This window comes from Caloenas nicobarica, chromosome 7 (genome assembly GCF_036013445.1).
Source record: "Caloenas nicobarica isolate bCalNic1 chromosome 7, bCalNic1.hap1, whole genome shotgun sequence".
In the NCBI taxonomy this organism is placed as follows: Eukaryota; Metazoa; Chordata; class Aves; order Columbiformes; family Columbidae; genus Caloenas; species Caloenas nicobarica.
The window spans coordinates 15832899-15847362 of NC_088251.1; the positions used below are offsets into that span (position 1 = coordinate 15832899).

Here is a 14464-nt window from a genome sequence, read left to right on the forward strand (position 1 = left end):
TTACTGACACGCTGCCTGGGAAACCATAGCCCAGACACACCTCGTTGTGAATGACTTCAGGATTTGCTCAGGGATTAAATACTTCCTTGTTTAATAACCTAATAATTTGGGCTAGTTTCATGCTGGACTGTTGGAAAGTTCACTGGCTGGAGTCATCAGCCAGGCCTTGTATAAACGGCTTCTCCCAACTCTCAGTCAAGTGAGCTGTCCTCATCTTTGGGTCCCCCAACGAGTGGCTCTTGGCACTACCTTCTTCTGAAGGGCTTTGTTGTTCATGCGTGTGCCTGAGGCTTTACGGTCTGGGGGCTTTCTCACCACATCTTGTTTGAGCTGGAAATGCACCTGGAGAAAGAACAAAACCAACCATGTAACGCCATGTGCGTGCTCTGCTGGCTCAGGGGTCTGCAGGACCTGCCTCTGCCGCAAGACTTCAAAACTGACTCTAGGGCCAAGACAAGCAATAAGGGGCCTCAGCCAGTGTTAGGATACAATGGGAACTCAGTGCTTAAATAAGCTGGAAACATTTTTTTTTTCCCTGTGGAAAATGTTGTACCAACACTCAGCTACATTTCTTATGTAGAGAGTTGCTCCTGTGGCAATGTGATGTCCTAGGATGGTTTGGAAGATGTACTGTGAAAGGCAAGGGACTGAGCTATGCTCTTTCTTCATCTTTTCTCATGAGAGAGTAGAGAAATAGCATTGCTTTGCATCTCTGTGTATATTTAATACACAGAATACTTTAGGACAGACAGTCCTTTTTCAGTTGCATCTTGTTAGCTGAATCCTGCTTAATCTGTCTTTCAGCAAACAGTGCTTCCAGTAGATTGAGGCAAAAAAATTACAGAAAAGAAAGCTCCATCCACTACAGCCACACAAGCAGGTACGAGAGGGAGGAGGGGACAAGAAATGTGCAGGACACAGCATCAGATAAATGAGGAATGAGGAGGCCATACAGAAAGATGAAACTAGAATGGGGCTATATGGGCTTCCTGGGGGAGGGCTGGGGTGAATGGTGGGTAGGGGAGGTGCTGCAGGGGTGGAGGGCAAAAGGGACAGGAGGGTTGCTGTGAGGGGAGATCCGCAAAAATGAGACCATCGGGGAACAAATCACTCCTCTACAATAACATGGTAGAAGGAAAATCTATTTTCAAAAAGGAAAGCCAAAGAGCTGGGTGCTTAACCTAGCAAAACAAAGGCTAGGACTGGGCTTGACAGCTCTCTATAAATAAATCAGGGAATAAATACCAAGGAAGAAGAGGGACTATTTAAAGCAAAATGTTGGCATAAGAACAAAAAGGAATAAACTGACCATAAATAAATTTAGGACGAAAATTAGAAGGTTTCTAATCCTGAGAAAAGGGCAGCTCTGGAAGAACTTCAGAGGCTGGGTAGGCTGGGATGAAGAGACAGAGGGTGGGAGAACCACCACAGTGTATTTACGGCAGAGCCTGACCAGTGTACATGCAGCGTAGCAAATGATGTGCCAGGATGATGCAGCCGGGGGGTTCTTGTTAGTCCTCAGAGGAGGCTGCATCTGCAGTCCTGCTGTGTTCACAGGGCAACAGCAGGGGGCAGGGATCACCACCCGCTGTTTTTATAACCAAGTTCTAGTTGTCCAGCCTGCCCTCAGAAGGGTGCTGTAGAGGCCACACTGTTGGCAAGAGCACTTGGTTTCACTTCATCTTCCAAAGATGCTTGGCTGTTCTTTGTTGGCACCCAGTCTCCATCTGTCTTGGGCGCTCTCGCCAGAAAGAAGGGCAGACCTCAGCCTCTTGCTATGAGTTTGATAATGTGTTTGGTTCCAGGCAGGATGGAAGTGACAGCAGAGCACTGAAACCCACAGAGCCAGGGGGAGAGTGGAACCTCAGGGAACAGATGTTGCTTCCACATTATCACATCCCAGAGAGTGGGGAGGATGGAGGGAGAGCTAAAGAGCAGCAGCCCTAGCCAGCCAGGGTCTGTCCCCACAGCCAGAAGGCAGAGGGACACAGGAGCTGGCAGGGCAGCCCAGTGCAGCTATGAGCCCTCAGTAAGGAATCGAGAGGCACACAGCATTGCCTTCACCCTGTCCGTCTCTGTGAGCTGTGTGGAGCCCTGTGTCTGCCAAAGCAGACAGCATGTAGCTCCTGGCAATGCTCTACATCCCATCTCCTTTCTCTACAGCTCACTAGACATCTTCTGCTACGTTTTTCTTACAAGGGTGAAGACATTTGGAGGCACTTGGGTGACTCTGCAGCCTGACTCACCAATGAAGGAGCAGCTGGGCCCACTGTTGTTGTCACCGTCTGGGGCTGGTACCCCTCTGCAGAGGCTGTGACAGTGTAAGTGCCAGGCAGCAGCAGCCGGAAATAATCTCCCATATCACCTGGAACACAGGATGAGAAGAGAAAGCACTCAGGATGTAGAGGGAGCAGAGCAAAAGCTATTCCAGTAGCTCTTGCTGGGTGAACTTCCTTGAGGATGTGTAGCTTTCAAAACCCAGTTTTTGGCCTTCCTTCCAGATCTGCCGGCTACCATGAGGCTGGGTTCACGTTGGTAGACTGCAAGTGATGTCTCATTAGTGCTACAGAGTAGACGTCAGTCTGCAAGTAAACACCAAATGACAAACACCAAATGCAAATCTGAGCATTCACCAGTCAGATGACAGCAGACTTGAGGGCAATCATCTCCAGTCTGATTCTTTATGCATAACACAACCTCTAATTCCTGTCATATACAATTTTGCCACATTTGGGTTATCAGTGGGTTTAAATTGCTCATCAGCTCAGTTGCTCCCCTGCCTGATTCTCCCTGCACAAGGAAGCCTCAGGAGCACTTTGATGGACTGTGCACTGGTGTGGTTGGGGACGGGGGATGGCCAACAATGAGGCAGCAGCAAATTATGAATGACTTAGACAATTTCAGTGTATTCCCATCTATGGAACTGGATGGGTACTGCGAATTTGAGAAAGCATTACAGGCAGCCTGTATCACTTTGGCTTGTGAGGCTAATTGGTGTGAGACACAGAAGTCAGGGGCTTCCAAGGGAAAAGAGGGAGGGTGGCTGGCAGGTCAAAGAGGATCATTTTGTCCCTCTGTTCAGTCCCAGAGAGGCTGCACTTGGATACTGTGCCCAGTTTTGGTGCCCCCTGCTCAAGAGGGACATCAGAGAACCAGAGCTCCTGACCCACAGGGAGAGCTAAGGCCACACAAGGAGAGCTGGGGGAGCCAGGCGGGCTCAGTCTGGCTGGGAGGAGGCAGAGGGGGATCTGCTCACAGCCAGCAGCTACTTGAAGGGCAACTACAAAGGTGATGGAGCCAAACTCCTCTGAGCAGTGCCAGGCAATACAACGAGGTGCAGCAGCCACAGATGGCAGCTCAGGAGCGTCAGAGTGGATCAGGGAGCACAGCTTCACTGTGAAGGTGGTGCAGCCCTGGCACAGGACAGCAGAGAAGCTGTGAAATCTCCATCCTTGCGTGTCAGTGAGAATGGGCTGGACGGAGCGACGCCTGATGAGAGCCAACGCTGGGGACAATCCTGTTTTAAGCCCCAGAGGGCTCTTGCAGCCAGCAGCTCCGTGAATCTGTGATCTCTCATACACTCCCCTTTCCTATGCAGGCTGGCATAATAAGTGCAGAATATTAGAGTGTCACTGGGTCATAGTCCTACAGCCAGAAGGAGTTTTGATGATTTCATAGTCCAACATCTGGAGAGCTGGAGTATCGGCTATTTTCTGTAGCCAGAGTGTAATGTCTGGTTTGGCTGAAAAGGAGGTCAAAATCAGCCAGCAAAGGAGAAACCACCACAACTTGGATAAACTGAAGTGGCACTTCATTCTCAGTCTAATTTTTTTCTGGCTTGAACTTTCAGCCTTTCATCTTGACCTGCCATCGTGTCCTTCGCTATTAACTTTCTCAGCACTGTGTAGATACTTAGATACTTGAGTAGATTATTCTCTCAGTCTTCTCTTTGATTATATATAAATGCATTTTCTCTTTTCTCTGAGATAAAATCAGAATTGACTTTCCGAAGTCCTTTACAGTAAGGTTTGCATTCCAGTTCTCACCTTGTTCTTTCCCAAGCCTTAAGTCCTCCCTGGTCCAGCACGCACAAGCACTGTGCACTGCTCAATCCTCACACCTAATGTTTTTCAGAAGTAAATCATACTGGCCACACATCTTATAGCCTCCCCTGCTAACCCCCTCCCACATACCCAAATAGCCTCCGAGAGGCTGTATCCAAAAGGGACAGCATACAAGGGGACCAACAACCCACCAGAGGTGATGTCATGGCTGATTCCCTGGACAGAAATCACTGCTCCTGCAATGCCATTGTTGTTCTCATCTGACACCATCCCTTTGATGCCCTGGTGGACCTGCAGGGAGGGAGACACACTGCTGGGCCAAGGACCTTCCTTTGCTCAAGAGGATATTGCCAGCACTGAAGGAGTGCAGAACTCTGGTGACAACCCCATCTTTCCCCATACCCTTGGATCTCCTGGTTCTCCCCAGCAGAGCCAGTCTAAGACACAAAACCCCTCCCAAAGCCTGCCAACTAGGGCACCCAGTGAGCTCCATGACCACCTCCTTTCCACCCCTGTGCTCCCAGGTTCCATTGGTCTCCTGCCACCAGGGCTGGGACCCATGGAAGCCTGCAGGAGAAAGGCATAGGTCCCAGGACTGCCTCCTTACCTCTTCCATGAAAGCAACAAGGGCCTCCCGGTTGGCCATCCATTGTCGCTCCAGGTCTTCTTCAGGCGGGAACTTATTGCAACTCAGCTCCAGAGTGATTTCAAAGCAGTTGGTGTAGAGGTAGTTGAAGTCCTGCATGCCTGGAAGAGAAGAGCCCATGGCCAGGGCAATGCAAAGCCCCCTTTCTGCCCCGCTCCCATCTCCCAGGCATCCTGGCCCATGTCTGTCTTCCAGCAGAACTGTCTTGCTCTTCCTCTTTGCTCCACAGGTGCAGCCTCCTCCCTCCATGCAGCACAACCAGCACCTTCTCCCCTGGTGCAGCTCCCTCCCTTATAGCCGCCTTACACCCTCCTTCAGATGGATCATTCACCACTCTGCCTCCAGAAGCTCAGGGAAGTTTGGTACCATAGGGGCTGTATGTCCCTTTCCAGTTGCTCTACAGTCTTTTTTCTAGCCTAATTTGCTGATCTTCAGTTTCTTCATTATGCCTTTTTTAAACAGATTTTTCAGGAGCTAGCCACTACGAGAAATGTCTTCCCGTTGGTCACAGTTGTGGTTCCTGATGGAGTTACGCCATAGCATTTTCAAATACGCTAACAGATTAATGCTTCTTTTATCCAGCAGCACACAGCAGCTCTCTGCAGACCTCGACTACTTCTGTGGCTCTTTCCCAAGCCACTTCCAGTCTTCCCAAGCCACTTCCCAGTCTGAGGTGCAGACACCAGAACTGTATCTAGTAATGGGCACAGTGCTATCACCACAGCCCTTCCCCAGCCCATCCTGTCCTGAGGTTTCTCGTCTATCCCTTCACCTCTCTTCAGCTGAACACCGTGCTGCAGCTGGTGCTCATCTGCCCAGCCCTTACCTTTGCTGAGCGAGTACCAGGATGCTCCATTTGTGATGCCATCAGCAAAGTAGTCCCCGCAGTTCCAGCCACGGTGCATCCATCCATGGGCGTACGAGTAGGTCTTGGCCAGCTAAAGAGAGCATCCATTGGTCACCGCTCCAGCACTGGGTGGCTGGGGACCCTGCCCAACTCTGGGCAAAACATCCCCCCTCCTGCACGGGCTTTGCTGGGGAGTGTGGGAGGGAAGTCAGACAGGAGACAGCTCCCGCATTTTGCTGCCATGAAATACAACACGAGGTGCCAGGACCTCTATGAAATGTTGGCAGATGAAGGCGGAGGAGGAAGAGCAGAAATCTGGCAAGCTGGAGGCTTGCTGTTGGCACAGGCAGCTTCTGCCCTGCTCCTGCTGAGATGAGGGGGAGTGGAGGGCAGTGGGCCCACGCAGGGGCACCCAGCCCCATCACTGCTGGCCCACACATCTCAAATGGCACTAACAGGGGGAGCAAATACGCGAGGAAAACTAACCAGTGTCAGTGCTGATGCAAATATCACATACATCAGGGGAATTTGTATTAAGAAATAATTTGGGCAACTTCTGGTTCTGGCAACCACTTGTTTATCACCCTTATTAAGACTACTGCTTACTTTTAGGTATGAGGGCAGGGCTAAAATCAGGCTACTACATCCAAAGTTTGTCATCTGTGTAAGACACCGTTTAAGAGATTGCTGTTTGCATTTTCTAATGGAAACTCTATAGCCTTGTATTATGGTTCAGATGCTGGTGTAATCTGCTATCAGTAGGAAAACAGTTACTTTGCAACATTTCTGACTTCTGAGGCTATGTGGGTGTCATTAGGCTACGCCTCAGACTGCAGCCTCTCTACATCTGGGCCTGAGTGCAGCCCTGATCCCAGCAGGTCCTGGCAAGCCCCTGCACAGCCTCTGCTTCCAGAGAAGGCTGAACTCCAGCTCAGACTTATTTTTCTCATTAACTGTTCTAATGCAGACTTGCTTCGTCTTGTGCTGGGTATTTCCTAATGGAAGCAGTGACTGAAGGCACTGTTTTCCAGGACATTTTAACAATAGAGAAAAACCACACGCTTCAACTAGAGCTAGCAGGATCAGCAGCACACACTGATACATTCCCTGATGTCTGCCTATTCTCTTGGCACTCTTTTTGTTGTATTTCTTATTCTTCACTATCCACAAGCCCCTGCTGGGCACTCACCTCCCGTATCCTGCCCTCAGCAGACCCCCAGACAAGCCCTGCCACCTCTCCAGGAAGAACAAACAAACAAACATATACATATATGCATGCTACAACAGTGAAGCAAAGCTAGGGGCAGGCTCTAGCTCTGGAAGAGCAGGGTGGTACTGAAGACACTGGTGGTACTGGGGTTATGGGGAACCTAAACATGGCATGGATGAGGAAGGGGCTCCCGAGGGTTATGACTGGCCTGTCCATGCGGTAGAACCAGCTCATGTTGGGACTGCCCTGAGCTGGCTCACAAGCCAGTGGCTGGCAGCAATGCCGTAGTCTGCTAAATGCTATTTCCAACACGTTTCCTGGCTTGGCTCCTGTGTGAGGCAGTGACCCAGAGGCTCCCAGCCAGCTCTCGTATGCTGCACCCTGCCAGGGCTGTGGGAATGCCCTTGCCCGCTGGGGCCATGCTCACCTTCTGAAACAACTTGTCGTCAGGGGTAGGTGTGTTGACCGTGCGCCGGTGGTTCCTGAACCGCTGGTCCTGGGACTTGTCATAGGGGTAATTTGCCACCACCGCTCCACCGTGCAGGTTGGCTGAGAGCACAAAGTTGTAGCTGCTGATCCACTGGATCACAGCCAACGTCTCCGGCTCCACCTGTGAGGAAAGGACCGGTGACAAGGAGAAGAGCTCAGCCACATCTGGGCCAGCTGCTGGTCCATGTCAGGCTGTGGTGTGATCAGTCACATCAGACCCTACCCTGCAATGTGCCTGCTTCAGCCCCTGCAGCCTCCTCCATTGTCCACCGCCCACCCTGGTGCACAGAGCTGGCTCCTCTGGTGCACATCTTGCTACAGCTCTCCCAGCACAGCCCCAAACCCCAAGGCACAGGCATTAGCCAGCATGTGCCACCTCCTCTGGATTGCAACCTCCTCCCCAAGCTGGCTGTGATGCCGGCCTCTCCTGGCAGAGGTGTAAGCTGTGATACAGGGCAGGATTACATGGTTTCTCTGCATGCTGGAGGCACAGGGAAGGAGACAAGCACCATGCAAGCCAAAGGACAGTATATTTGCTTGGGTGCTGGGCCACTCTAAGAGGATGCCAAAGCCCTCACAGCATCCCAGATGGGTACCTGGCTTTTCCAGTTGTTGGGCAGTGGGATATGGTGATTTGGCCCGCTGATTTCCCCACTGTAGTACATGAACGTGTTGAGGTCAGGGAAGTTGCGATTCAAGTCCACTCCATTGGCATTGTTCCTCCCCGTCAAGTACCCGTTGCTGTCTGGGCCCTGCGGGGCAAAGGTGCATCATGGGGGTGAGTACAGGGTGGGCGCAGGCAGGCTGGGTGTCAGGGTGACAAGGACTGGCTGTCCTAACAGTGCTTCATGCATTTGAGTCACAACACACATGTTATTGCTGGCAGGAGAATAAAGAATATTGGTACTGACAGGGAAAGTCAATAACAGTATCTCTGTTTTCCAGGGTGACAGAGCAAGGCATGAGCCAAACAAATAATTTGCCTCAACCAGAAGAACCATGAATAAAATATTTTCCTGAGTTCTAGCAGTACGAAGTTGGACTTGATGGTCCTTGTGGGTCCCTTCCAACTCCTGACGTTCTATGATTCTATAAAGGATGAGGTTTTCGGGGAGGATTAGAGGGCTTCCCCCCTGCCCCATCCCTCATGTCCCTGTCTGCTCATGACAGTGGCATTCAGCTGCCACCTGGCGTAGGGAGTTTGCAGTGACCATCCTGTGACAAATAACTTCTGGAGAGGGCAAGGCAGGTGCAGGAAGCCTCCTCCACCATCTGCCAGGGACACCTGGGGCAGGACACACAGTGCAAGCCCTGGGCACAGGAGCAGAAGAGCAATGCTGCCAGTTGAGGGGGCCGGGTTTGGCAGAGCATGGAGAGGAAGGGTGCTCCCTCCCCACAAGCACAGTGACGGGGATCCCACAGGGATCTGAAGGGCTTTCTGCCCCTACCCAGCTGGAGGAGGCAATCGCTGCCTGGTACCTGCTTGGCAGCCACTTCGTACCCGTCGGGGTTCATGGAGGGCATGATGTGGATGCGCGTGTCGTGGATGAGGCGGGTGATGCGCTCGTTTCCCCGGCGGTACTCCTCGCACAGGAACTCGGAGAGTTGCAGCAGCAGCTCACGGCCCAGCACCTCGTTCCCATGCATGTTCCCAACATACTTGAACTCCGGCTCCACTAGAGAGAGCAACAGAGAGTGAAACTGTCAGCCAAGGCTGCAACGGGGGTAAGAGCCAATTCCTACTGCAGGGAGCCTGGGTAAGTCCAAAGGATGCCCAGTAAACGGTGTGAAATAGCCCTTTCCCTTGGAAAACGGAAACTTCAGTGAGGGAGAGTGGCACAGTTCTCATATGGGCTCTGCTCTGTTTTGCACAGCACACCTGGGAGCAGCTCAGGCTCTCCACAAGGTTGCCGCTTGCTTTCAGAGCACACAAGAGGATGTATTTGCCAGTGGTTTGGTCTCAGACTGGGCAGAGGCAGCACAGAGGGACCATGGAGCACCGGCAGCGTTGCTGCTGCTCCAAGCCCTGGGGTTCCGGGGCCTCCCAGCTCTGCAGCGGGTGGCAGGGGAGAAAACAGCCCATTTCTCCCACCTCTGCCCTTCACTGTTTGCTCTCAGTGCCTCTCACCAGCATGGTACATTCCTGGCTCTGCATGCTTAAAGGAGCTTTTCACTACTCAGCAGGATAAAATCAGTCTCTGGCTTGGGGTGAGCCGTGCTCTTTCACTGGAAGGGCACGGTCGCCTCTGGCTGCTGCCTGTCAGCCCCTGACTCCTGGGGTGGTGGGAGGCATCAGCAGCTTCTCCTCTCCCTCCCCTTCACCTGCCTCCAAGGAAAAGGTTTAGAGGCTTCCTTACCCTCAAGGGACAGGGAAAAAAGCCTGGAGAAACCCTCAGTGGTTGAGTTGAATATGGATCAAACTGTCCCTCAGGCAATTTCATTACAAGCAAAAAGGTCTCTTGCCACTGACTTTTCTAAAATGAGGTCACAGTCTCCTGAGGGAACTAGCAGATGAAATTGCTAAGCCACTATCCATAATATTTGAGAAGTTGTGGCAGTCCAGTGAAGTTTCCACTGACTGGAAAAGGGGAAACATAACCCCTATTTTTAAAAAGGGAAAAAAGGAAGACCCAGAGAACTACAGCCAGTCAGTCTCACCTCTGAGCCCAGCAAGATCATGGAGGAGATTCTCCTGGAAACTGTGCTAAAGCACATGGGAAATAAGGAGATGATTGGTGACAGTCAACATGGCTTCACTAAGGGCAATCGTGCCTGACAAATTTGGTGGCCTTCTACAAGGGGGTTACAGCATTGGTGGATAAGAGAAGAGCAACTGACATCATCTACCTGGACTTGTGCAAAGCATTTGACATTGTCCTGCATGACATCCTTGTCTCTAAATTGGAGAGACATGGATTTGATGAATGGACCACTCGGTGGATAACAGATTGGCTGGATTGTCACACTCAAGGAGTTATGGTCAACAGCTCAATGTCCAAGTGGAGACTGGTGACGAGTGGTGTTCCTCAGCAGCTGGTATTGGGACTGGTGCTGTTTAACATCTTTGCTGGTGATATGGACAGTGGGACTGAGTGCACCTTCAGCAAGTTTGTGGCTGACACCAAGCTCTGTGGTGCAGTCGACACGCTGGAGGGAAGGGATGCCATCCAGAAGGACCTTGACAGGCTTGAGAGCTGGGCCTGTGTGAACGTCAAGAAGTTAAAAAAGGCCAACCGCAAGGTCCTTCACCTGGGTCGACAAAATCCCAAGCACAAATACAGACTGCGCAGAGAGCAGATTGAGAGCAGCCCTGAGGAGAAGAACTTGGGAGTGTTGGTTGCTGAGAAGCTCAACATGACCTGGCAATGTGCACTTGCAGCCCAGAAAGACAACTGTGTCTGGGGCTGCATCAAAATAAGTGTGACCAGGAGGTCAAGGGAGATGATTCTCCCTGTCTACTCCACTCTCGTGAGACCCCACCTCGAATACTGTGTTCAGCTCTGGCCCCCAACATAAGAAGGACATGGACGTGTTGGAGAGAGTCCAGAGCATGGTCATAAAGATGATAAGAGGGCTGGAGCACCTCTTCTATGAAGACAGGCCGAGAGAGTTGGGGCTGTTCAGCCTGGAGAAGAGAAGGCTCCAGGGGAACCTTATTGTGGCCTTTCAGTACCTAAAGGGGATGCACAAGAAAGCTGGAGAGGGACTTTTTACAAGGACATGTAGTGATAGGACAAACGGTGATGGCTTTAAACTGAAAGAGGGTAGATTTAGATTAGATACATGGAAGAAATTCTTCACCATGAAGGTGGTGAGGCACTGGAACAGGCTGCCCAGAGAAGCTGTAGGCACTCCATCCCTGGAAGTGTTCAAGGCCAAGTTGGACGGGGCTTTGAGCAACATGGTCTAGTGGAAGGTGCCCCTGCCCATGGCAGGGGGTTTGGAACTAGATGATCTTTAAGGTCCCTTCCAACCCAAACCATTCTATGATGAAATACAGATTTAGAGACTGCAGGCAGACAGTGCCCGGAGCAGGACTTGCTTCTTTGCTGAAGGAGAGGCACCACACGTGATGGATAGGTTACACTTTCCCAGACGGGCTTTTAAAGCAGTTACTTGTGGGAAAATATAATGCCCCCTTGCAGGCTGGAGTTAGCAGTGGTAAGATGAGAGATACCAGGGGAATTTGGTTAAAAAGGAAAGCTGACTTTCACATGAAAGGGTCAGAGAAGAACAAGGAAAAGCAGGGTGTCATTATAAATGCCGTCTGTGCCAGAACTTGAGACTCGCATTGCACCATGAGTTTTCCAGCCACCAGCAGCAGCCAGACCCACTGTGGCAGCGTGCAGCCCTGCTGCCACACACGGTGTCTGCCAGGATCCCCGAGGCAAAAGCACCACAGGGCCACGTGTCGCACATTGCTGCCTCCAAAATCCCCCGCGCCTTTTGCTTTTCCGTATCTTTTGATCACTGTGCCTCAGCGCAGGAGACCACAGGTGGGCAATGTGTTTTGACCTAGTTAAATTTCAGGAGACATGAGAACTGGTTTAATTAGGTAATCCAGTTATAAAAACTATAAAAATGTCCAGGGGATATGTGTAGCCTTTATTTAAAAATATAAGGTCTCAGCAGGGATTCTTTGCTGCTTGCTTTGAGTCTGTGGCAGGACTTGCAAGCCTTTTTCAATATGCAGACCCCTAAACATTACCCACGTGGCCACACAGATCCTAATTACTGCACATATGCTCACTAACACTAGGCTTGCTTTTCGGAGTTACTTTCCATGGCCTTCAAGGGAGCCCACAGATTCCCGAAGTCCTCATGCTACATGCTTAAAGGGCAGCCTGAAGGTGGCCCATGCTACAAACAGGGCCACAGGTCCATGCTGCCCAGCTGGGGCAGAGTAGATCTCGATCACCTCCTGGGGCACTTTCAGCTGCTCTCCTGAAGCTCCGCAGGTTTATAAAATCCACTGGCGCATTGCCCATGCCCTTTGCTCACTCCTTGCTTTGTGCTGTGGAGGTGCCCGAGGTGTCCTCAGGAGCATGCAGGTTTCCCTGTACCAAATGGGGCTGGCATGGAGGAGGTCAGGGTGGGAAGCCTTCCATCCCAAATCCTGGCATCCCTGAAGGCAATACTCTGGGCTTCAGGAGGGGAGCAGAGGGTACAGTAGGGCTTGGGGGCGCTGCCCTGCTGAGGGGAGTGCAGGTACAGGTCCTGCTCATCCGTGCAGCACTGCCAGCGCTTTTGCACGTGACTTGGCTGCCTGGACTTGTCAGCCCCTGCATTTAACCACACCAGAGAGCAAGCCAGGATTTGAAAAGGCAAAAGATCCTGCAAAAAGCAGGCAGAGCCCTGTCTGCTTCTGTGGCTCTGGGGCACAAGGTGGGGAAGTGAGGAAGCCCTGTGCATACGCCCCCAGCCTGGGAGTCATCTGGTTCCCTCAGCCCCCCAGGGCACCTGGCTGCCAGCAAGGTCTGGCTCGGCAGCGTCTCCACGCTGCACAGGCAGCAGCTCAGGGGGCTGTGGCTGCCAAGGCTCTGCAGGGCCACGTGGCAGGAGGTAGAGATCCCTGAGACCTGCCTGTCACAGGGGCTGCACAGCCCGTGGGGCTGGTGGGGCTGTGGGAGCACAGCGCCTGCTCTGCTGGGGCTTCTCATTTGCTGTCCCCTTGCTTTGCGGTCTGGAGGAAGAAGGGCTGAACTCTTCTCTCCTGTCACTATCCAGCAGCAAAGGGTGGAGGGTGGGTGCTCCCTTCCCCAGCCTGCACAATTCTGGTTTGGGAGGGAGAAGGTGGCATTGCAGGTGTGGTGCTCTGATGGACTTGCCTGGGTTCTCGTGGTAGCCTGTGCTGAAAAATCAGAGCTCTGTCCAAAGTACGAGCCTGGGCCACGCTGCAGCTCATGCAAGCACAGCACGTGTGCATGTGTTTTGGGTGCCTGTCCTTGGGCTGGCTATGGGGTCCCTGCCAGAGCCGGCACTGCCTGACACCCAGGCATCACTGGGAGTCCTACCTGGGAAGGGATATAACCACCACTCTGTGCCCAATGATGCTGTGTGGCCAGGAGTGCAGCAATGACTCCCATCCTCTCCAAAGCGCCACATCCCTGTCCCCCCATACTTACAGGGCTCGTGGATGCCTGGGTAGTCGCTGAACTCCAGCACGTAGAGGTGTCGGCCCTCGACGCTGCGGCCAATGCTGTAGATGCGGGTGATGTAGGGGCACTGGCTCTGCACGCGGAACAGGGCCTGCACCATCTCCTCGTAGCGATGATGGAGAAAGCTGAGCGCAGCCGCCCCCTCGAGCAGAATCAGGGCTCCCACGAGGGGCCGCAGCCACCGAGCCATCCTCCCGGCGCCCAAACCAGCTCCGAGCCCCCGGTTCCCTCCCAGCCGGGAGCTTAAAGTGCAAACTCCAACCAGCTCTTTCCAGTTTGCGAGTGCCAGCCCCCTGCACCTGCGGGCGGGGGGCGGTGGGAGCTGGGCGCGCCGGGGCCGCGCGGCGCAGGAACGCTCCCCCCGCCCGCCCTCCGCGGCGAGCCCGCTCTCCGCCGTCGGAGAAGTTTCCCCCCGCTCCAGCTCACTTATTAACCGGATAGTAAACAGGCCCGCGCAGCCACTCGCTGTCACTGCAGAAGAAGCACAGGGCTGGAAAACTGGCTGCGGAGGGCGTCGGGGCTGCCAAGCGCACGGCAAGCGGCGGGGCGGGGGAGAAGAGAAGGGGCGGCGGGCGGAGGGCATGCCCGTCGTCGAGCCCGTCGGTGGGGCAAGAGCCGAGCGGAGTGGGAACGGTGCCGGGGCGGCCCCGGTGCCCGCACGGCTTCTGCAGCCCTGCCCGGCGCGGGCAGCTCCCGCCGCTCCCCCCGGGGCCCGGCCGCCAGCTCGGAGCCGCTCCTGCTCTCCTGCCCCATCTCCTGGGGAAGCAGAGGGAGACATCAGCGCAGGCTTTGCGGGTCTGCCGGGCCCTCTGCCCTAGCCCCTGCTCACCCGGCAGGCTGCTGCTCCCGGGACAGAGGCGGAGACCGCATCGCTCTCCCCGGAGCTGCCAACCCAGGCAGCCCAGCTAGGAAGCCACAAGGGGAGGACAGGGCAACGTGGGGTCTGATGTAGGGGTTGTCTGCTGAACACGTACCAGCAAGGAGAACGCTGCTCTGAGCTCGGGTGTCACCCTGCTGTGCACTGGAAGTGACCAAGATAATGGTGTCCAA

At 53.3% G+C, this 14464-nt stretch overlaps 1 protein-coding gene across 3 annotated transcripts; it reads right to left on the bottom strand.

Moving 5' to 3' along the window:
• Nucleotides 1-115: 115 nt before the first annotated feature.
• On the bottom strand, nucleotides 116-14464 carry CPN1 (carboxypeptidase N subunit 1). Of its 3 annotated transcripts, none has more exons than XM_065639189.1 (10): nucleotides 14389-14464; nucleotides 13382-13514; nucleotides 8736-8932; nucleotides 7853-8008; nucleotides 7195-7377; nucleotides 5537-5648; nucleotides 4672-4811; nucleotides 4256-4355; nucleotides 2247-2365; nucleotides 116-342 (listed from the first exon to the last, which is right to left on the bottom strand). In XM_065639189.1, exons 2-10 carry the CDS (start codon nucleotides 13512-13514, stop codon nucleotides 211-213), a joined length of 1272 nt encoding a protein of 423 aa, XP_065495261.1. In that variant the 5' UTR covers nucleotides 14389-14464; the 3' UTR covers nucleotides 116-210. The 3 variants fall into 3 exon arrangements, with proteins under 3 accessions (XP_065495261.1, XP_065495260.1, XP_065495262.1); XM_065639188.1 differs by having other exon boundaries at nucleotides 13382-13713; nucleotides 14389-14459; XM_065639190.1 differs by lacking the exon at nucleotides 4256-4355 and having other exon boundaries at nucleotides 261-342; nucleotides 13382-13713; nucleotides 14389-14459.